This window comes from Xiphias gladius, chromosome 1 (genome assembly GCF_016859285.1).
Source record: "Xiphias gladius isolate SHS-SW01 ecotype Sanya breed wild chromosome 1, ASM1685928v1, whole genome shotgun sequence".
NCBI classification, from domain to species: domain Eukaryota; kingdom Metazoa; phylum Chordata; class Actinopteri; order Istiophoriformes; family Xiphiidae; genus Xiphias; species Xiphias gladius.
Window position 1 is genome coordinate 28,802,842 of NC_053400.1, and position 23,014 is coordinate 28,825,855.

Here is a 23,014-nt window from a genome sequence, read left to right on the forward strand (position 1 = left end):
AAAACCCGAACGGTGATTAACGGGAATTTCCTGTAAACTGTTCGATATATCTGCCATCAAGACTGGTGCAGGGAAGAATTGGGCCCTTATCTAAAACCTGATCCAACTTGGTTTTGAGATAATAGGCCCCTCATTGGATTGGTGTGAAACTTTGAATTTCTCAGGCACTTTCCTTTTACTTTTACGCTCTCATGATTTCAAAATGAGACACTCAACACATTTATTTTCATCAATGTGGATCGTCCACACTTCAGCTAAGATGACTGATGGATAGAGGGATATCTTTTGACAGTTATGCCTTTTTTATTTTGACGATCAGTGTAGAGAGCGACAGGAAACATGTGGAGAGAGAGGGGTATGACATGCAACAAAGGTCCCACAGATGGTCTTGATCATTTATCATCCTTAACAGCCCAGATTGTGATATTAATTAAACTAGAAGCAATTCAGAAAACACATCCGACCCAATTCCTGATAAAGATGAGACGATAGTTTTAACGAACCAAAGCTATAAAATACAGTGTTTTCTTTCTCAACAAAAGAACAGTAATACGCATGTACACAGTATGTCTTCATATAGACGTGAGTGATTCGCTTTTTTTCATTTGTCGTAAATAGAAAGAATTAGCTGATACAACTCTTTCTGAACCCCTTCACCGAAGCATTTTTGTTCAGGTCAACGGATAAAATGCCGGCTGCTGTTCCAGATGTCAATAGAACCACATCCAAGTTGCATTCTTTTACAGAGGACACAGGAGATGCATTCAAGGCCTAGTTCCTCAGAACTTTCCAGTGTCAAGAACGTAGGTGGAAAGCACTACGGATAACCGATTTCCTAATTTGCATGTGCCGTTCTCTCAGCAAAGGGCGGTTGTCTGTCTCATTCTCACTCAGTGTCAGTGTGAAATCGCACTTACAGCTCTGCCCATATGTGATAATCATCTGTCTGCCTAAGAGTCCGATCTTTCTCAAACTGTTCTGAGCCCATTCAGTGCCAAACGCCAGAGTTACAACACTATGGATAATTTGGAACCGAATCAAATCTTTAGACCTTTGCCTTGCAGTTATTTCCATTGTCTCTTGTGATTAAATCATTTTTTTTCCCAAAATACTTTACCGTAGCTGCATGCATCACGTCTATTGCAAGTAAAGTGTTTCCGGACTGAACTTCAGCCAACAAAATGAACACGCTGCAACACTATAATGTATTTTGCTGAGTGGCAGCTGTTCATTTACCTCAGGAGTAACATATGGTCACAATGTCCTGTTTTCTATTGATGTACTGTTGGTTTTTTATAGAATTTTGAGGAGGACTCAAGACACCAAATTGAGTTAAAAAAAACAAACAAGTGAATGCTTATTAAATCAATTTTTTTTTAGCATGCTCAGGCATTACAGGTGTTCCAGCAGGATGAGATGGAGTTTTGTTTGTTCCTTCATTTTTCCTGCCTTTTTTTTGATGTGTTGTGGCCCATTTAGGCTGCGATGTGGATGATTTGTATGAGAAAACTTCAGGTCCCTTGATAAATAACATTAGTAGATCCGGTGATGTATTTCAACGATAGTCAAAGATTAATTAGGGAAAAGTAAAAACCTTGACAATTCAGTTTGGGTTACGTTGTTTTCATTTAACCTGCAGCTACAACCTGAAAACATGTTCCTCCCTTCAGGGTTCAGGTTGAAGTTTTTTTTTTACAATTTCGGATCAATGATACATTTTCCGAACACAATCTCTGCACCGACCTCTGCTTTCTAGATAAGATTGATTGAAAAGATTGACTTGTAAATGGGAAAATAAACTTGCGTGGCCATCTGACCTCAAATACACATCTGCTGTGTTCCTGAACATAAACAAACCTTGTAATCTTGAAGGCCAAGGAGATAACTTTGAGGGAACAACGCAGTGCATTGAAATTTAAACAAAGCATTTATTGTGCCAGCAGTGGTTTTAAATTATGAATATCATTGTAGCCCCAAGGATAACATTGGGGCTACGATGATATTCATGATTTAAAAAAATACATAGGCATTTAAGATCAGATAAAATGCAGAAACATTTGTGCATGAAGACACTGAAAACAATAGTGTCATCCAGCTAACAGAGAGCGTATTCACTGTATTTAGCATCATTAATTTCAGATATCAGTCTAATCAGTTATGGTTACTTATTTTTTGGACATGATTTGAAAATTTTATCACAAAAACCAACGTCGTCCCCTCATGCACAAGTAGTAGTTGAAGGACTGCAAAGAACATATTTTCCAAGAAAAAGAAATACACCTGTAGATTTCATGAACGGGGAGATGCACTGACACACAGTTACCTCCTGCTGCCACCGGGGGTCACCAAAGTTTGAATTTCCCCTGTGATGCTCTCAATGACCTCTGGACAGGATTTCACTAATTCCTGGGGTTCATTCAGTTTTAACGGTAGGCACAGATACAACAAGCATCGCGTCGACCCCACGGAGCGGTCCCTGCAGAGACTGAACCACTTTCTGCTACTTATTTCTGTGGTTTGCTGGGCCACAATCTTTTATGCAGGTAGCAAGATGATTTTCGGAGAGTTGTGAGATGCTTTATGTATTTAAAAAAAAAAAAGAGAGAGAGAGAGAGATTAATTTATCGTGACGTTTTTAAAAGTATTGTTTAATATTGTCACTTTTTATGTGCCATGTAAATTGGTCGGTAGTTTCTCTCGATTCAGTGTCTTAAGCGGTTACGTTGAAAACCTTCTTAAAGGCAAACAAATGTTTCTCTTGAACTGTTCACAGCCGGTGACCGAGGGTCTGGTGTAGCTGTTGTTTTAAGTGGTCATGAGCAACAAGAATCACTTTTCTGGATAGACCTGCAGGCTGCAGGCCTCCAACATTAAGTTACCGTGTCCACTGCTGTGTTATCAGGTTGTGCTGTGCACGCATGAACTGCGAACTGCAATGGAAGTTGGAATTAAAACCAAACATACTGAAAAAATTAACATATACAGTATTGTAAGAGAAGGTGATGAGGCTAAATACTGCTCCTGTTAAGTAATCAGTAAAGCACTCTAGTTACCTTTTTAAAATACTACTTGTAAGTACAGACTTTTGATGGAAATATCTCGTTCAGCACTGTTGTTCTGTGTGTTTTCCGGCCACACTGTCTCTGGGTGTGGTGCAGTCTGACTCAGTGTCTAGCTTCTGTGGCCGTCATCTTCCCTAATAAATTAAATCTAAATTAGGCAAGCTGTTAGATTGACGGCTTTGGCGTGATGACAGATTTCTGTTGCAGTGCTGCACCATCTGCTGACTCCTCATGGTAATATCATATTGATTTAACCTACCTCATATTCTTTTTAACTGTTGGCATGGATGATGCTGAAGATATTGGACTATGATAGTTTTTATATAATGGGTTGAAGCATTGATTTTTATGTTTGGTTTTGATTACAGTTAGTCTCTTTTGTGGTCTTAAAATTCCCCAGACATTAAACCTTAAGGCAGGGTTAAAGTCCTGCATCTTCAAACCTTTTAAAATGCCTATTCCTCAACTGTTCTGCAATTTTGAAAAAAGTGGAAGGGTTGCAACTAATGATTGTTTTGTTTATCGATCAATCTGCCGCTTTTTTTCTTGATGAATCGTTTAATCTATAAAATGTGAAAAAATGCCATTTCTCAGAGCGAAAGGTGATGCCTTAAATTTGCTAGTTTTGTCTGACCAACAGTCCAAAACCCAAACGTATTAGATTTACTGCCATTTATGACAATGAAAAGAAGCAAATCATCTCATTTTAGAAGCTGAAATAACTGAAAAGATTAGTAGTTGCAGATTCATTTTCTTTCAGTCAACTAATCGGTGAAATGACCGATCGCTGCAGCTGTAGTTTATATTTTTTAGCAAACCTGTCGCGGAAGCAGTGACAGCCCTCATTCACAAATATGTGGCAGCATTAACTGATTCAACATCGGATTATCTTGTGTGGCAGCAGTGGGTCGTTTTTCCGAGTTCACATTTAACCAGCTTTAATTTCAGGCTCCTCCTTTATCACTTTGAAGCTTACTTAGGTGATAAATAATTTAAACCCTCTTTGTCATTCTCGGTTTTTGTCGCCGCGGCGTTGTACATTGTGCTGTTATAGGGACCGAAGTCCTGGTTCTTTTGTTCCGTGTCGGTCTCTGGCAGAGATCAGACTCTAATCATGCGCTCTTCTCCCAGTTGGCAGGGGGCGTTGTGATGGCGGTGGGTGTTTGGACCTTGGTTGAGAAGAGCGACTACATCAGCCTTCTCTCCTCCAAGACCTACGCTGCCTCCGCCTACATACTGGTCCTGGCTGGAGCCATCGTCATGGTAACAGGCGTGCTGGGCTGCTGCGCCACCTTCAAGGAGCAGAGGAGGCTGCTGCGAGTGGTAAGAGAACGCGTCGGGGTAGAGAGATAATAGAAGCTGCACGTTTGTGAAAGTGTGTGAAACAGAAATCACTTGGAGCTCTGCAACCTGAACAAAAGTAAACCAAACACGGTGGGATGGGAAGATGATAAACTTAATCTCATTAAGTTGATCTTCTATCAATTGCAAGTAACTAAAGTTATAAACATCTACAGCTCAAAGACTCAGTTTAGGTCTGTGATCATTTGTTGTTGGGCGAAAAGCCAGAACTACCACAGTTTTTAGTGGTAGCTGCTAAATTAATCAACATTAACATTAATTAAACTACGCCCCTTTCCTTTTCACAACCTGCAGCTACAACCTGAAAATGATTTGAGCGGCGGAAGATCTGAAACAGAGAATGTTTATTGATGGTGATTGGTCTGACACATTGAAATAACATCAGTGCTGACTCTTATCACCTGATTATTGACAAACTACCTGATCCAAACACTGGAGGTTCTGATTCAGAATTATGAGGTTTTTGAGCTCAAAATAAAACAGTTGAACGGGAATACTCTCGTGTATTTAATGTGCCGCAATCAGCTAGATCATTTCTCTAGAGAAAAGTCTCTACTCTGTCCTACAGCAAAAACACAGTTCGCTCATGGTCGAGTGACTTTTCACTCACAGGCATTCTTTGGCAGAGTAAAGTCGGTGGTTTGGAGAGAGCCCTTTAAGCAACAGAATAAAGTTTTAGTGTAGCTGTTAGGGAATTAACATTTATTAACTACACCTGATATAATCCAGTCCTCGTTGAAACTGGTCATTTTAACCAGATCCAAAACGAAACTGGTTGCCAGAATCCAAACCTACACACACAACCAGTTAGTAATTTTTTTTTTTTTTCTTCTCCCGTCAATGCCACCCCTCATTAGAGGACAGCTTTATTTTCGTGACCAGTTTTAGTTTCTCTAGAGGCTCCAGAAGATGTGGAAAAAACACCACAAAAGGGGACAGAGAAACATTAGTTGGTTGGTCGGTGAAAAAAAATGTCATATTTTCATAAGATAAAAATAAAGTCCTTAAGTTTTTAGCCTTGAGCTTTTTACTATATTGAGTTAACTTTATTGCTATTACAAGAAAGTTGGAATTCGTCTCGGTGAGCGCATAGTGCAGCACAGACAGGGCAACATTTAAGGCAGCATACTAATAAAACCATTATATAAACACCAAATACAAAGATAAGCAAGAAACAAAATAAAGCTTAAACTGCCAAACGTATACAATTCAAGAGTCAAATAACCTCAACGTATTCAAATAAACAAAATAACACAAATAAATACAAAGAAAACCATTAAAAAAAAAAAAACATAACCAGGTTTATCATTCAAGAAACACACTCACTTGCTGAGATCCAATCAAGGCCAAGCCGTCAGCCTCACTTGATTTCACACAAAACAGATACTTCGCAGGAGAGTGTGCGTCCATTATTTTTGATTTGGCACATGCTGTGCACAGGCCCAGCTCAGGGTTTTTCCAATAGAGACACGGGCACGGCACTGAAAACAGCTCAAAGTGCACACACAGACAGAAACACGGTACTGTGCGCACTCTCATGGACAGACACACACTGCCCAGGCTTTCAGCCACACATTTCAACATGGTGACTTTATACAGGCATATCACTGTGGGCGCAGCTCAATTATTTGTGTCTCATAAGCTTTGCCAGAACATGCGTCATCTTTGGCATTATACAGCTTTCACCGGAGACGAGTCCACAAGAATTTCGGCACTGCCAGATATTTTCAGCTTGAGACGAGGCAGATGCCGAAACGTAGCCAGCTCCCACAGGTAGATTTACATTATATGAAGCATTCACTGAGTAGCAAGAAGTTTCTACAGAACAACGGTAGCATCTCAAACAAAGTTATGGCACATGTAATTAATTACCTTTTTAACTTTTCTCATTAAAAAAACAAGAAAATTACAGTTGGTCAAATTAAACAATAACTTTCTGCGTCTGCTCGTACTTTATTTCCAAAACCGTATATTTGCTCAGTCATTTCGTAACGACTGAAATGTCCGACGAAAATATAATTGTAATTGCGTACTCCCATGTAATGTAATAGCTGTAACAGTAGTCAGAAAATAGAGAAATATTCAGTCAAGAGTAGGTAGTTTTATTTTTAAAATGGTTTTTATAATTTTATAAAAATCTTTCTAAAGAGTAAGACGGCAAAACCCGTTTCATTTGACTTAAAACTACAGTGTGCCACTGGTATTCTACTCTTTGGATGAGAGGTAATGTTTTCTGAGGCTTTAAGACACAAGTGAACAGTCTACAGACCTGTACTCAATAAATTAAGTCCCCACTTTGTCCAGATTATTTGATTTCTAACTCAGCACTTGTGCGTGAATCGAGATGCGTGCACCGCCTCTTCTCCTGTCTGCTGTGTAGTGCTGAAACGCTCGGCGCATCCAGAAGAGCTTAGATCAGGGCGACGAATCCCGGTGCAGGGGTGAACTCGTCGGCAAGGAGAGAGATTCTATCGAGATTGTTAAAGAGGGCGAACATAAGGGCGGAGGTGTTCGGTGGAAGAGGAGCAGATTAATTGTTTTCCTGTTTGCGGTGAGTTCCTGACACCTGCTGAGAAGTGTACACAAGAGCAGCGGTGATTGGCGACACTGTCCTGTAAACTAAAGGTCAACAAATTCAACCACAAGAAAGCTGATCCGGCCATAGCATCGCCAGCTGTAAGGCTTAAATAAGCTCGCTGCAGTTGCTTTTTGATTAAAGGGAAGGCCATATCAGACGTTTGTGTCAGGCTGTTAGTGATCTTTGTACTGTACAAAGCAAGAGAGAGGTCAGTGAGACAAAGGAGAGGAAAAAAAGAGGGAAAACTCTCCCAGTGGAGGAGGGGTGTGGTGTGTGTCTGCAAACACACAGCTTGATTGTTTTGTAGGAGAATAGCGACAGAACAGTGTAATGGCTCAAACGAGAGGAGGGAGAAACTTTTTCCTTCCAAATGAGGGAGCCAACTGGAAAGCAGCCCTAACAGAGGCTGGATCCACCTGTGGAGAAACTGACTTCATGCAGTTTAAAGTCTGAGTGTGTCTCAGTCTCCTCTCTGCCTCTCTCTTTAGTTCTCTCTCATTCTCTCTCTCCACATATCTCTTTCTATCTTTCTCACTTTGTCTGTTCATCTTTTCTGTCCTTATCTTCTTTTTGTCTTTCTTTATCTTTCTTCATGCCCGTCTCTCTCTTTCTATGTCTCTTTCATTTTTATCAAAAACGTTTTTGTTTTGTTTTTTAAAATAAAGTTACAAGTTCAAATTTATTATAATTATAACTTAAGGGTTTTTATTTAGAGCGGGGCCGCAACTGACGATTGTTTTCTCAGTTGATTGATTAATCATTTAGTCTAAGAAATGTCAAAAAACTTCTGAAAAAATGTCCCATCACAATTTCCCTGAGCAAAAAGCGATTTCTTCAGTTGTTTTGTCCAACAAACTTTCCAAAACCAGAAAGTATCAAGTTTAAGATGATATTAAAAAAGAAAAAAACAACACTGCATAGGGTTTTTAATTTTCTGTCTATCAACTAATCGTTTCAGCTCTAATTTAGGAGTTTATGTACAGCATACATCAAAACTGAGTTCACCGCTGGTCAGTATCTCCAAAATATTAAGTAATTACAATTTTACTTGTCTTTAGCCAAAGCCCAAGAAGAATAACGCCAATTAATTTGAAAAACAGAAATGTTTGACTATTTAAACTATAATGAAAGGTCCATATTAAAGAACCAACTTCAACAAAAGTCAGTAGATTCCTTTAGGGTTCAAACCTTTGATTTTTTTAAATATTATATATGTCCGCCTTCATTTTTGATAACAGATTCGATCCTCCTGGGCACGGATGAAACCAATCGTGCACAAATCTGTGGAGAGATGTTTTGCCAGTGTCCGAGGGTGATTATTTTCAGCTGCTCTTTGTTGGAGGGGTTTTGTTGCTCTGCCTTTTGCTTTAAAATACTCCAAAGTTGTTCTTTTGGATTTAAGTCAGGACACATACTTGGCCAGGTCACAGTTTTCACTTTTTTCTTATTTACAAACGCCCGTGTGATTTTTCTTTTTTTCCTCTTTTCTTTCCTTTCTTTTTTTTTTGTCCAGTATGTTTGGGATCATTGTCATGTTGGAAAATTCCTCTCCTTCCAAGCTTCTCGAGACTGGGAGTCATTTTTTCATTTAGTATTTGGGTAGACAAACTTGCATTCCTAGTGCCATCTATAAATGTCATCTCCCCTACACCTTTTGCACTGATGCAGCCCCATATTGGCACAGTCCCTCCTCCGTGTTTCACAGTCGGCGCTGTGCAGTCACTGCGGTAGTCCTGGCCAGGTCCACGCCAAAAATGCTGGACCCCATCTGATCCAAACAAATTTATTTTGGTTTCATCTGAACAAAGAATGTGCTGCCAATATTCCTCAGGCCTCTTTCTATGTGCTTTGGCAAAGTTCAGTCTTTTTGTGAGCACTGGTTTTCTTAGAGGTTGACTGCGTGCAATGCCCTTCTCACTGTCTCATCAGTCACTGAGAGACAGATTTTCACAGATAATAATAAGCACTTAACCATCTGTTTTTCAATGTAAGGTTGTGTAAATAGCAAATTGTGCGTGGTGTCGTTTTTTCTGCACCTTCTGTTATTGATGGTATGCCTCTTCCCGTACCTCCTAACCACTGCTGCAGCTGTGTTTCTGCTTATGTTCAGTAGCCTACTGATGCTCTTGTACCCTCTTTCATTTTTATGAAGTCTCACAATCTGGTTTCTTACTTGTTCAGGCAGTTCCTCGCCATGTGGAGCCACGTTGCATTAGACACAGCCAAGGCCAAAACCGAGGAAGCTGTGGTGTTCACGGGTTATTTTTATAACCTTATTCATGCAGTTGGCCTCAGTTTGAAATCAAAGGTGTGATCACTTTTGTTGCATTGAGGCTGTACTTTGGGGCCTGTATTTTTAATGTAATCTAACGTGTCTGTTTTTAATTATACATGTGATCAAATACCCTACATTTCAATTTAAAAATAATACAATTATTTTAAGATGGTAAAATTTTGGCCCCTGACATTTTAGAGATATTGCACAGGGGTGTGTACTCAGTTTTGTTGTATATTATACAGTACGGCTACATTGTCACAAACAGGGTTTAAATAAATCGACAAAGAGACAGAGAACAGTATTTAAAGATAGGCCATTTACTAAAATAATAGTGGGTAGGATGTCAGTGTGTCAGAGTTGCAGTGACTAGTCAATTAATTGATTAATCGATTGACAGAAAAACAATTGGCTATTTTGATAATTCATTAATCGTTGTGAGTCGTTTTTTTTCTCGTGAATATTTTTGGGATCTGGGCTGTTTAACTGGACAGAACAAGACATTTGAAGTCGTCACCTTGGGCTTTGGGAAATTGGGATCATTTTTCATAATTTTCTGAAACTTTATTGACCAAACGACTGATCGTGATTAATCAAGAAAATAATCAACAGATTAATGGACACTAAAAATCATTAGCTGCAGCCCTAGTGTCAAAATAAGGAATATGACTAAAAATGTATGACAGCAGGTGATTAATATTTTTAATACCAATCAAGCTGTTAACATGTTCGATATGTCAAATATATGGACAAATTCAGTCTCACAGCCTGTCTTGTCAGTGCCTCTCAGCATCTCTATTTTTCTACATTTTGCTCTCTTTTTTTTTCTTATCTAACTACATTTGGCGTTTCTCTTTCTTTATCTTGTATTTTGTTTTTCTGAGGCAATGGGCTGGCAGAACTGCAAGCAGAAGCAAAGGTTAAGGAGAATTTCTGTCAGGCTGCTCAGCTCGCGGCTGGCCTCTTCCGCAACCTGATGAGTCTTTCATGACTTAGTTATGATCATTGCTCATGAACCTCAAGCATTCATTCGGCTGCACAAGACAGTTTTCTTAGGACAATCTTTTAGGGTTCAACACGGGCAGAAGAGCTGGACGAAAAGCTCTGGGTACAGTCTTGTGTGAAAAAGGATATTAAAATGGATTACTGCTGATTTACATTAACTTCTACATAAGGTTGAATAACAAAAATATAACCAGGTTGGGGATGTTTTTGTCTGTGTGTGTGTAAATAACTGAGTAAAGAAGATTTTTTTTTTTTTTTCTTTAACGGTGGTCCAGGTTATATGATCTGTAGTGTTCATTGTTAGTTCTTAGTAAAATCTGTGCACACCTTCTCTGTGTGTGTACTGCATGTGTCTGTTACGTTTTCTTTTTTGTTTTTTGTTGTTTTTAAAAAAAAAATACATGGTGCATCTTGAAGAGTTGAGATTACATCCATGAATCACAGAGAAGGAATGAACTTGTCATGGGGGGGCAAGAGATTGCCAAAGATGGAGAACATAATGGAGTTTTTGTTTTTTTGTATGTGTGTGGGTGTGTCGGTGTGTCTGGGTGTGTGGGTGTGAGAGAGTATTTGCTATGCTGACTTCATATCATGCATCAAAAGACGCAAATTTTATGCAACGACATCTTGCCGCTACATCTTGGAGGCATTAGCATTTTTAACTCGTTAGAACGTCTTCATCCAAAATCTTTTATTTATGAATTTCAAATCATCCATAAAGCTGCAGCCGACATCTCTCGCCTGTATTCTGTAATGAATAAAACTAATCATCTTATTTATTTATTTTAAAATCATCCAACTACACTGCTGGAATTGGTGAGTCGAATGTGGTGTTTTCCACTTGTTTTGACACATTTACAGTTTGCGAGAACACATGGAAGATACTAATTAAATGTCATATCATACCTAGTTGTAGTCACTACCAGTAGGCTGATATGAACAGCAGTATACGGTAAGTTCGACAAGAGTTTACAATAAATCTGACAAGATATGAATGTAGCATTAATGCGGAGTGTTTTTCTCTGGCACCTGTGGGGAGGATTTGATGTAGAGCTGAAACAGAATATTAATCTGCACCATCTTTGGATTTTATTGGTTGCAGCTTCTTCAATGTGAAGGGGGTGCAGCTTTTCTGTTTTATATCATTGTAAATTGAATATTATTGGGTTTTGCACTATTGGTTGGACAAAACAAGGAATATGAAGATGCCACCTTGGAGATGCAGTTATTGAAAGAACAATAATCAGAAAAAATTGGCAATGAAAATAAGTGCCTCTGCGAATGTCAGAAGAAATAAATGCACTTTTATGAAACAATATTAAACTTCTAGGAAAACTAGCAGAGCCGCTACATAAGACTGCAAAGGCAGCATATTTATTGAGGGAGGCAATTATTTAAATTGTCGTCTAGTAACTAGATTGATAAAGACATGAGATATTTCATGATCTGTCTAATTCAGCTCAGCGGGTGATTAATGAATCACATCAAGTTTTTACAAGTTGGGAAAAGTAGAGGCAAACGGCTAGGTCAGCCCCAGGCAGGTGGGGATATGTGAGGAAAAACTGATCGCTCCACTGCCAGTCAGCCAGTCTGAAGTCAGTTTGACAGTCACCAGCTCCTGGACACACATTAATAGAGTCTGCATCAAGTTGAAGTTGGTTTAAAGTTCCTGTTTGACGAGCTGTAAGAGGTCCACCATACATCGAAAAGGTCAGAGGTTGAGTTCCTTCAAAAACCACTGTGTGTCCGACCCTTATCTGTCTGATTGAAGTCACCTTCGGCGTGACTCTGACTTCCTGCTTGCACAGTAGTTGTAAAGGCAGTAGTGCACTTCTAATGAAGTCTGAAATAGAAACCCGGTCGCAGATGGAGCTGCATACAAGTGTGTGTATCCTGGAGGCAGTTACGTGTCGTTCCTTCCACAAAGGGCCAAAGGAACTTAACATATCTTCTAACAATCTCAGCAAGATGAGTCCAAGCTCACCAGGTGATGTTGGATATTTGTGGCACACACAATGCGGATCTTTAAAAAAACAAGAGGTTTCGCACACATGAACCTGCTGAGAGTCATTTTGACAGTATTTATGCCGTGCCATTAGGTCGCCCAGGAGGATAACGGCGGCTCAGACGTAAAATGAGTGAGTCTGCGAGAGAGAGCGTGCCTGGGATCATGAGGAGTCCTCTGACATCGCTGCAGTCAGTAATTCAGCCGCCTCAGGCTCCCACAGCCAACAACAGGTCCTCTGTCACCCCCTGTACACATCACTGTCTGTGCGGGATCAGTCTGCAAAGGCTGTGTATTTGTGTGTGCTTGTGTGTGAAAATGTGCGTGTCTGTTTGTGTGTGTCCGTCCGTGTGTGCGCATATGATCGCTTGTGTGTGTGTGTGTGTGTGTGTGTGTGTGTGCATGCATTTGGGTTTGCATTTGAAAGAGCGAGTAAGAAACGCCACAGAACATAAGTATGGTAGAGTCTCAGAAACACTGGCCTTATACTAACTCACATTGGAACTCGTTTGTGTCGTTGTGTCTTTGTTGAAACTTTTACGGTGGCCGTGCTTCAGCGTTGTACAACTTGTGTGTTGTTCTCTACTTGCTTCCTCGTTCTTCTCATATTTAAACACTTGTTATTTGATCATCTGTGTGCTTTGGAAGGACGCTGGAGAGAAAGTTCAAACCTCCCCACAGCCGGCCAATCGTCGCGTGAAGTGAATGCAAATGTTCGATCGTTTGTTCCGGAAAGTTGGGAGAAATGGTCGGCCTGGCTCCACGTGGGAAAGGTGTGAGGGGAGGGGGCAAATCTGACAGAGTATACTGGTCCTTTAAGTCTGTTGAACCTCTGACCACGGCCAACACCTCAGCTGGGTGTGGTCAGGCGTCGTCTGTCGCGTTTGTGACCTCAACCAGCTCCGAGGCAGGTTTACACTGTAGCGCCACGCCCCGTCACGAAGTGTGGAAAGAGCGGGATTATGAAACTGGGCGCAGTCACTCTCCTAGTTTACTGTCACTAGAAGTTAATTGTTTCATCTAAGTTTTTCTTACCTGTGAGTATCCACATCTGTGGCCATGCTTCTGCTCGGCATTCAGACTCAGAGCAACCCAGAGATTTAATCAGCCCAAGCCATCGAAGCAAGGACCAAGCCCACTTTACCGGGCTGATTTTCTCTTTCTGACAGAAGCAGGCCAGAGGAATTTGGGTCAAGGTTTGGGACCGATAATATCTCTTCTTGTCTTTAATTCTGAAAAAAAAAAAAAAAAAAACTGGCTTGAAATGGAGACCTTCCCTCTAACTGCTATGGGCCTGCTCACGAATCAGATACCGACGATAAACTCTGAAGAGCAAAACCTCACTTAAAGGCACAGAGTGTGAGAGATGGCCACTGAGCGATGAATCGACGTTTTGCAGTTTCAGGCTTTAACAAACTCAATGTGAGCAGAAGAGCGGAAAACGAATAGAACCAATAAAAAAAACGCACAGGAGTTTAATTTCAATGTGTCATCTGTTGTGAAGCCTCTTTTTTATGTGCTGGCAAACTTTTACACGTAATTTACACTACTGTTGCCGGTTTATGACTTACACCTGTACATTGTAATGCAATCCAGAACGTCAGCTTTGATGAATAAAAAAAATCCTACTTTTGCCAACCTTTTTTCAGACGGTTATTGGTGGTGTGGTTGTGTGTGACTGCTGCATATTTACATGTGTGAAGGTGATAGAATACCAGAAACACCCCATGTCCGTTGATGAACTAACAAAACCGTCTGTTCAGGCAACTTGTTGGCCAACTCTGCACCTTTCAGTGTTCAAGGATCCATTTGACAGTTTACATGATTTTTCATGTTTTTTTTGTTTTTGTTTTTTTTTAGCCATGCTGAATTGAAATCTTCATCATCACCATCACGCTCATTGATTAAACATTTTGCAGGCCTGCCACATGCTACCCTTGAAGATTTAGACTGTTGCTGTGTTCTAGTTCCATATTTTCACACTAATTGTATATAGTGCATTTACCGTGCACTTTTTATAGCATACTGTCAGTGCAGTTGCTATATTAGAAATCATTGTGACAATGTGAAAACTTTACTGTTGTCGGTTCACTGTCGTAACTATCATTGCGTCGTTTTTTGGCCACAGCGGCAGAAAACCTTTAAAAACCAACAGTACACTACCTGCTAACCAGCATACGGCAGACAGACACAGTTAAACACAAGGTGGTGAACATAGTGGAGCATTTAGCATCTAAAGATCCAGATATTTCCTTCAGAAGTAGGTAGAGACCAGAAACAGAGCTAAAAGACAGTGAATATTGGACTTACAGTTGCCAGGTGGCCAGAAACATGACACCAAATGAATGATCTCGTTGCTTTGTAACTGCTGAATGTGTTAAAAAGCTGTTTTCTATCAGGTTCACACTATCAACTTAAAAGGTGACGATATGTCGATGTTGTTTTCACAACTTGTTTCTGTTGCCAAGTGGCCAGAAAAAGCATAATGTCTTGAGACTTTCCTGGAGCTGTTTCACCACCATCCAGAGTTACTTCAGATATTTCCCATCTGTGAGCAGCTCCTGTGCTTCATCTGTGCTTTGCATATTTGGGAGAATAGTGGACAGCAACAGCACACAGGAAAAAAATAAAGCATTTTTTTTTTTTTTTTTTAGTATGCATATTTACTTTTGAGTTTTGAGTATATTTTATTTTGTCACTTTTCCAATGCCACACACCATCTGCTCAAAATCTACTCAGATTGCCACTGTGTGCCATCATCGTGAAACCTAGCTTGAATTTAAAGGCAGTCAGGATGTATTTATGAGCATTGTTTGTTTTCAGTCACTCCTTTATCGAATGGCTGTACAAACCTACAGTGCACAGACTTAATTTAATCTAATTAACAGCTCAAAAGACTGTGACCATTCCACAGCTGCTGCATTTTTTTTTCCTTCTATTTTGTACCTTTCTACCTTTCTAGCTGTGATGCATGTGTGACTTTGAATGCTCCCACTCAAGATTAGGACATTAGGATCCACTAAATGCATTTCCTTCTCCTCTGTTGTTCCCTGTGTCAACAGTACTTTGTCCTGCTGCTGTGCATCTTCCTGTTGGAGATCCTGGCTGGCGTCCTGGCATATATCTACTACCAGCAGGTAACCCCCTCCCCTTGGGCCAATTTAAAAAAAAAAAAAAAAAAATGTTCAAATATGTTTTACAATGCATCCTGAGATTTTTATATTAGGTTGTATGGAGGAGCAACTGGGAAATATAGGAAAACTAGATACTGATTTTCAGTTGACAAAAAGCATAATTTAAAATTAGACAGATGGTTAGAATTTGTTTTAATTAATAATACAGTTTTATCTGAAATGTGTTGGCAAATTGCAAAGGTCAGAGAATCTCATGAGTACTGTTACTCTCTTTGTCTTCTGATATACATATTTTTTTAATCAAATTTTGTTTATTGTCACTGAATTTAAAAACAACAAAAAAAGAAAACTGTTGTGGGTGGACACAAGTCTACCACAATACAGAAAATCATCGTCTGATAATAAAACCTGACATCTGTGTGTTTAGAAGCAAAAATGTACTCTACTAAAAAATCAGAGCATGCTTGGCAAATCCTCCATGCCTCCTAATCCGAGCATGAAGTCAAAAGAGTTGTAATAAAACACAGGCAAATGTTTCGGTTCCCACGTGGTGTGAGCTGCGCTGTAATTTCATCCGCGACAAAACCGGCGTGATAGATGAGATCGCAGGGAGGAAATATAGGATGGCCCGTTAAAAATACAAATATCAGACTGGCCATATTACTCGCAGTACATTAGGTCCAAATGGAATGAAAAATGCCTCCGGTAGTACGCATAACGAGGCTGAATGCACTGTGTCAGAGTCATTTAAAAACATTTTATGATTTTGAACTGAAGTACACTCAAACAGAGCTCTTCTCGCCTACTGCACGTTCCCTCAGCAAACAAAGGAAGGAAGAACTCTAGTGACGCGGGTTAATGATTAAAGAGAGTTTAGCACTAATGGGAACTAAATGCGCATGTGATTATTTTATTATCTCACTTAGAGTAGTTACGGTAAAAGCTAAACTAAAACTGACAAACCTCCCGCGGCGCATTTCAGCCCTTAACAGCACAGTCATACTGACTTGCCCTGCAAGCAGCTGCAATCAGAGAGGTTTTTTTTTCCTCGTGCAATATTAACATGACATAGCTCTCTACCAGCATCGGATCCTCCCTGACTAGTCTTTAAAAGCCTGGTGGCTTGTAGCTCAGTACCAGGACGTTTCTCAGTCCAGAGGTGCACTGCTATCATCACAACCGCCTCATTCATAATACACAGCTCGTCTGAACATGAGCAGTCACTCCACGGCTCTCTCCTGCTTCCTAAAACTCTCCTTTACTCGCTTCGAAAGATTCTCGCTGAAATCTCTAAAGCCCCTCTTCTCTCCCTCTGTTCATCCTCCCTTCTCATTATTCCTCGCTTCTCTCTCTGGCAATTAGTTGTGAGAACTGCGCATTCGCTTTTTCATTTCAAGATGCCAAACATCCCCTCATGGAGCCTGCTTGTAACTCATTCACAAACACACTTATTCACGTTCAGCAAGCTGTCAATTCTCCACAAGGGGGGAGCTGTGCCGTCATTGTCGGAACAGTTCTGTATGCTCCAACCTGCTCCACCTATCGTAAAGGAAAGTAACAGCGGCAGCAGCATTTACACCCTAAAGGTGTCAGTGTTGCCTCCTTCAGGCAAAGGAAGTAACAATTACTGCCGAGACTGTTCTTCCTCAGACAACTTAAAAATAAAATTCAAAGTGGAACACAGAATCCTCCTACAGTTTCGCACAGCTGTCGCTGAAAGTATCCTCACCAAATCTGTAACAGCTTGGTGCAGAAGCCTATACTCGCAGAAAACCCGTCAACAGGTCCTTCAAAATCCTCGGCTCCCCACTCCCATCACTTGAATCGCTGTGCAGCAAGCGTGTAATCAGAAGAGCAGGCAAAATTACGACGGACCTGAAATCTGTTTCAGCCTCTGCCCTCTGGGAGATGCGACAGGTCCTTGTCCACCAAAACAACCAGGTTTAAGAATACTCTGAATTCTGAATCTGAATCCTCTTAATTTCTTATGCTTGCACCTTGCATTCTGATACAGTCAGCTCTTCATTCTTTTGGGATACTGCAACTATCATTTATTGTGTAATATGTTATATCTGCCTATATGTTGTGCTGCTGACACTGTGTATTGAGTGAGTTTTTTTATTTTTTTTATTTTATTTTTTAAATGCTATACCCAAAGCAATTCCACTGACCTTGGTTGTGTGGCCATTAAAGTGAGGTGAAATGAAGTGAAATGACAAACAGGAATGTGAATGGTTTTACTGACACCCACAATTGTATTTAAGATATTTAGTAACAATCACAACTCCGTACAACATTGCTTTTTTTTCTCTTTTGGCTTTTGTTTTTTAACTCTCTAAGTAACTAAAAGGAGACTTCTGGAGAACTTAAGTCACATGAAGGTATTCTCTGTACAGTGTGAACTGCATTCTTACCGGTATTCAACAAAAAATATGCTCATGTGAACAGAACTCTACATTTTAAAATGTAGAAGATGTCGAACACCAGCTATGAAAAAGTCAAATCCTGCCGGTTTGTCTTTAGGTGGCACCAGTGTGAAAACAACAGATGCTATTACCTTCCTTGCATGCGGATGGCGCACGTTGACCTGTCATCACCTGTGTTTTTCTAAACCGCGGCTGCTGTTACTTTTCTTGATACTTGCTGGTCCTCGTTGGACTCAAACTGCAGGGTTTGCGTGTCCCTTCAGCCGATGGACATTGGTTCCGATCCTGATTTCACAGCCATGCAGCCATCACCTGATCTGAGGCTTGAACTCATGGTTGCTTTTATTTTTTTATGTGGTTAATGCAGCTCCATGATGCTGGTAACTCCCTCATCTGTTGTCTCTACTTATTGAGCCATTTTAAACCTTGAGCCATTTAAATGGCTGTTTTCACTTCACTGCCGCAGTGTGTCCTGTCAACAGGTAAAATAAAAAGATGAAGCTCTCCCATCCATCCTGTTTCCTCCTCTCCTCTCCTTTCCCTCTTTGTCTTCACCTCCCCGTCTCATGTCTCTCCATCCTCCCTTCCTCTCTACATCATTCATTCCCTTGATATCTCCTTTACGCTTTGATTTACAGTGGTTTCCCAGTTGGCTTGTTGCCATGGAAACTGAGCCCCCCCAGCCCTCCCGCTCCTCCAGCGAGCGTTTTTCTGCCACTGGTGTAGAGAACAAAAAAAACACAGACGTCGTCTGTCTTTGCCCCGGCGTCGTCCTCGTCCGCTCGTCTGCTGTTTGAACTGTTGTCCATGATGATGCGATTAAAACCTGTGTGCTATATCGTCAGTGGCAAAATCAACAGTTCCAACTAATTAATCAGTAATGGTCATGCTCTGTGCTGGCCCGAGATTTTTGGGTCGCTATGTAGTGCCCTTGTCTGTGTCTCTGTGTCTGAGCAGTTGAACGAGGAGCTGAAGCAGAACCTGAGGGAGACCATGATCCAGAAGTATCAGCAGAAGTCCAATGAACACATCACAATGGCCGTGGACAAGCTGCAGCAGGAGGTAAGTGTCTGCATACCCAGATGGATAGCTGGATGGATATAACTACCAATTTTACCCAGTTGGAGTCTAATTTAATCTTATTTTTAGCACAAACTCTTGAAATGACAACTGATATTTACTTGTAAGAGTCCAGTTACCCCCCAGATTTTTTTTTTTTACCCAAAATAACATTGGAAAACTGGACATATTTAGGAAGTTGTTTGCATCCATACCCTCATATTACAAATGAACCTAGGCATCTTATCCAAAGTCACATGAACACTCATGTGGCTCGTTCACTCGACAGAGTTCTGGTAACCTATCGTCCCGTCAGATTAGAGATTTTGGTGATGGGGGCGAGTTAGAACAAATCCGATTCTAGTCCCTCTGAGTTCAGCCAAGCAGGACGGAAATGTCTGCACTCTTTGCTGTAATTTACCCTCTCGTTTGCTTATACCAGTTGACAGCCCATTAAGGAATGGATAAAGCTGCAGCTGAGACTTCAGTTGCTTTATATTTTATGCTCAGTTTTTCAAGTATGAGAAGCCCCTGGATATCAGATGTCAACATTTATTCTTTGTTCTTTCTTCTAAACTTTTTATTTTGTACAATTTAGAGTCATCTGTTTGGACTTGGTGCCCTTTCATTTTTAAAGGAATAGTTTGACAATATGCTAAATTTGCTTATTTGCTTTCCTGCCGGGAGTTACTGTATGTGAGAGGATCGGTACCTCACTAATGTCTGTCCGTTAGCTATGAAGATACAGCAAGCAGCCGGTTGTCTTGTTTTAGCACAAAGACTGGAACCAGCTAATCGGGCTCTGTCCTACGGTACAAAATCCACCTACCAGCACACTTCAACTGCACTTATTAACCCCAACTGCATCTCGTTTGTTTCATCCGTACAAAAGCCAAAGTTCAAAAATGTCATGTTGTGGTTTTTCCCGGCCATTATGTGCTGGACTTTTTCTTGATCAGAATCAGTTGCCAGACAATCAGTAGACCCGTCACTGCTCCCTGCCAAGAAATAGTCCCGTATTTTGTTACCCTTGGAAAGAGCCGTGCTAGCTGTTTCCCTCCTTTTTCCACTCTGTATGCTAAGCTAAATGGCCGCTTGCTGTAGCTTCATATTTACAGTGCAGACATCAGAGTGGAATCGATCTTCTGATATAACTCTCAGTAACAAAGCAAATAAGCCTATTTCCCAAAATGTCAAACTATTCCAAATTACACTGGGCTTTGCTTGTTTTTGCTTTAGTGAAGTGCGGTATTGATCTTGTGCTGTTGATATAAAACAGTCTCTGTTTTATATCAACATGTTTCATGTTTATCCGTCTTTCACACTTTTTGCCACGACTACAATTACCTGTGAAGCTAAAACGCGTGTTTTTCCTCTGTCTCCCATGACAGTTCAAGTGCTGTGGGAGCAACAATTCATCCGACTGGGCCGCGAGCATCTGGATCCGCTCCAGAGACTCAAACCACAGGGAGGTGCCTGACAGCTGCTGTAAGACTCCCACTGAACTCTGCGGCCGCAGGGACCACCCCTCCAACATCTACAAGGTGGAGGTGAGACGCTGAACGGTGCTGGGGGTGTCGGATAGGCTGAGATCTCAGTATGAGACCGGCAGTTCTGTCATGTCTCAGTATGTCAGTATAGAGACTTTGTGGCGTAGGACTAGCAGAGAAAGAAGAGGCGACATAACCGAACTGTATACATAACATGTGTTTGCCCTGACACTCCAGCAACACTCCCACATCAGCTGATGCTACATGAAGACAGACTTTGTCTTTCATTTAGGGTGGCTGCATTTCTAAACTGGAGAAATTCATCCTGGACCATCTGAAGATCATTGGGGCAGTGGGTGTTGGGATTGCCTGTGTACAGGTGAGCAACTCTGCTTTTTCATCCACTTGCTTAACTTGCAAACAGTGACTAAATAAATGTGCAGTATATCCATGGAGATTGCAGCTTTGTTAAATTATGTTTTCCTTCCCCTCCATCCAATCCCCAGATCATAGGCATGGTGTTTACATGCTGCCTATATCGAAGTCTAAAGGCAGAGCCGTACTAAGAGAAGCAAAAGAAGAAAAGTGTGTGGGTGAAGGAGGTAACTTGCTCATACTCAAATAGCCCATAGGTTCTTTTCTTTGCTGTGCTCACAGGGGAAGGAAAATTTGGCAAGGGATCGAATTGCACATACGAGGGTCTCGTTTTGGTAAACAAAGGGTGGAAAAACACTACAAGGTTTCTTGAAGTAATTAGGCAGTTAAATTGCAGTCTCAGCTACATCTTCAAGATCACAGCGCTGTGAGAAAAAGCCTCTGAGAGAAACTGATGAGAATTTTAGCACAGATTGTGTTAATTAGTGTGGGACAGTCTCCACGGGATTAAAACATTGTAGTTTTCTTCCACTCTGATTCCCTCAATGTACATTTATATGTGTGGACCAGGTGTTACACCAGAGAGTGGTGTAAAGATCAGTGGAGTAAAACTGCCACTTTGCAGAAAGTCTTCATCTTGGTCGCACCAGCAGCCTCTCGTTCCCAGCAGCACGGTTTAACAAGCGCACCTCTGGGGCCCTCTTCATCTGCAGCAGCATTTTGTTTCCACATTAACTAGCCAGTCATGCATTTTAAATCTTTGTTCGATTGTGGCTTTTTGAACTTTTGAAATGTTTGTTTTTATACTTTGTAAAATGATGATTATCTGTAGCACCTGAGGTGCTTTCTTATGAACCTATGTTATTTTTGCCTTTAATGCCTAATATGTCTTCACAGTGACATGTCAGTGTTTGATCGTGTTTTTAATCAAACCTAAACACCTGTTAAGAACATATTGTCTGCCAGAGCGATGGTACACACCTTGGTGCATTTCTCAACAACATAACTGTGCCATTTGAGTAAAGCCAGCATTTTATTGAATGACAACAACTGAATGACAACTCTAAGGTGCAAAGGCTGACGTTAATGAAGTGATTTTGTGATTGTGATAACGATACATACAAGCAGTGCCACTAATTTTGCTCATAAGAAAGTGCCTCATGTTTTCGATTCTACCGTCTTCTTTTTTATACGCGGGATTATCCACCGATGCCAAAGTCGACAACCGTAACTTTTTGCAAGGACCTACTGTATCACTTCCAGCCTTATTCACTTATCTACTGATTTATCTCTTTTTAGATGTTTGTTTTCTTGAATGAAGATTTTGCTTTTCAATAGAACATAAATATATGATTGTATTTAACAAACACGTGGTAGAAAATGATAGTTTCTCACTGTTAGTAATGACCTTTTCCTGTTTGACTCAAAGACAGCACTAAATTAATCTGCTGTATTTCTGTCTTTGTGATAATCCAGGAATTATTTTACTTTGAATAAACATCAGTCAACCATACACTTTCTTCTGCTCTGTTTGCTTTCTCAGCAAAAGTTGGGCAGCAGTTAACACACGCGAACGTTGTCTACATTTTTAATTCCCTCAGTGACTTTAAACGGCAGTACTGCACAAACGCTGAGCAGCGTCCTTCACCTCACAGTTATCAGGTCGTGTCATCCCAAAAACTGCCAGAATAAACCATTATTGTGTAAAGACAAAACCACACGCCTGTAACCAGTGGCCCTTACACAACTGGCGCCAGCTTACAGGTGCATTAGTGTATTAACCCAAAGTCAATTCCCTAATGTTACTGCACCGGAGCGACGTAGATTTGGGATGTGAGCCATATTTCCGACAGCTGCCGCTGGAGTGTATTAGCTATTCCTACACCTATATGGCCTGTAATGGGAGTTATTCAGCAGCGGGGTTCAAGGCCAGCTCATTTGACCCCTTGTATTGTTGAGAGTGACGGTGCCTCGGTGTCGTTACTGCAAACAGCAGCAGTTACTGTGTGCAAACACAGGGAGGCAGCACCCGCCAGGCTTTCACCTACACAACACGGCACTGATGAAAACAGCTGGTGAGACTGTGTGCAAAACGCCCAGAGGCTATTGAGGATTACCCCCTCCCCAAACACACTAACACTCTTTCTAGTTCAAGATTTAATATGGTCTCCCAAAGTGTTTGTGGGGGGGGGTGAATGGGGCTTTTTATGTGTGTGCACAATGACAAATGTCACTTGGTCATT

At 40.8% G+C, this 23,014-nt stretch overlaps 1 protein-coding gene across 2 annotated transcripts in view; it reads left to right on the plus strand.

Moving 5' to 3' along the window:
• The window catches only part of LOC120787360 (CD151 antigen-like), a 28,267-nt gene extending 5,992 nt beyond the window's left edge, over nt 1-22,275 (plus strand). The window contains exons 3-9 of one of the 2 annotated variants that reach the window (XM_040123497.1): nt 4,194-4,385; nt 15,350-15,424; nt 18,805-18,909; nt 20,298-20,456; nt 20,689-20,775; nt 20,903-20,998; nt 21,397-22,275. In XM_040123497.1, coding sequence (XP_039979431.1) covers nt 4,194-4,385; nt 15,350-15,424; nt 18,805-18,909; nt 20,298-20,456; nt 20,689-20,775; nt 20,903-20,962 — 678 coding nt within the window. In that variant the 3' untranslated portion in view covers nt 20,963-20,998; nt 21,397-22,275. Of the gene's footprint in view, nt 1-4,193; nt 4,386-15,349; nt 15,425-18,804; nt 18,910-20,297; nt 20,457-20,688; nt 20,776-20,902 lie in introns of both variants that reach the window. The other variant, XM_040123296.1, reaches the window with a different exon arrangement.
• The last annotated feature ends 739 nt before the right edge of the window (nt 22,276-23,014 follow it).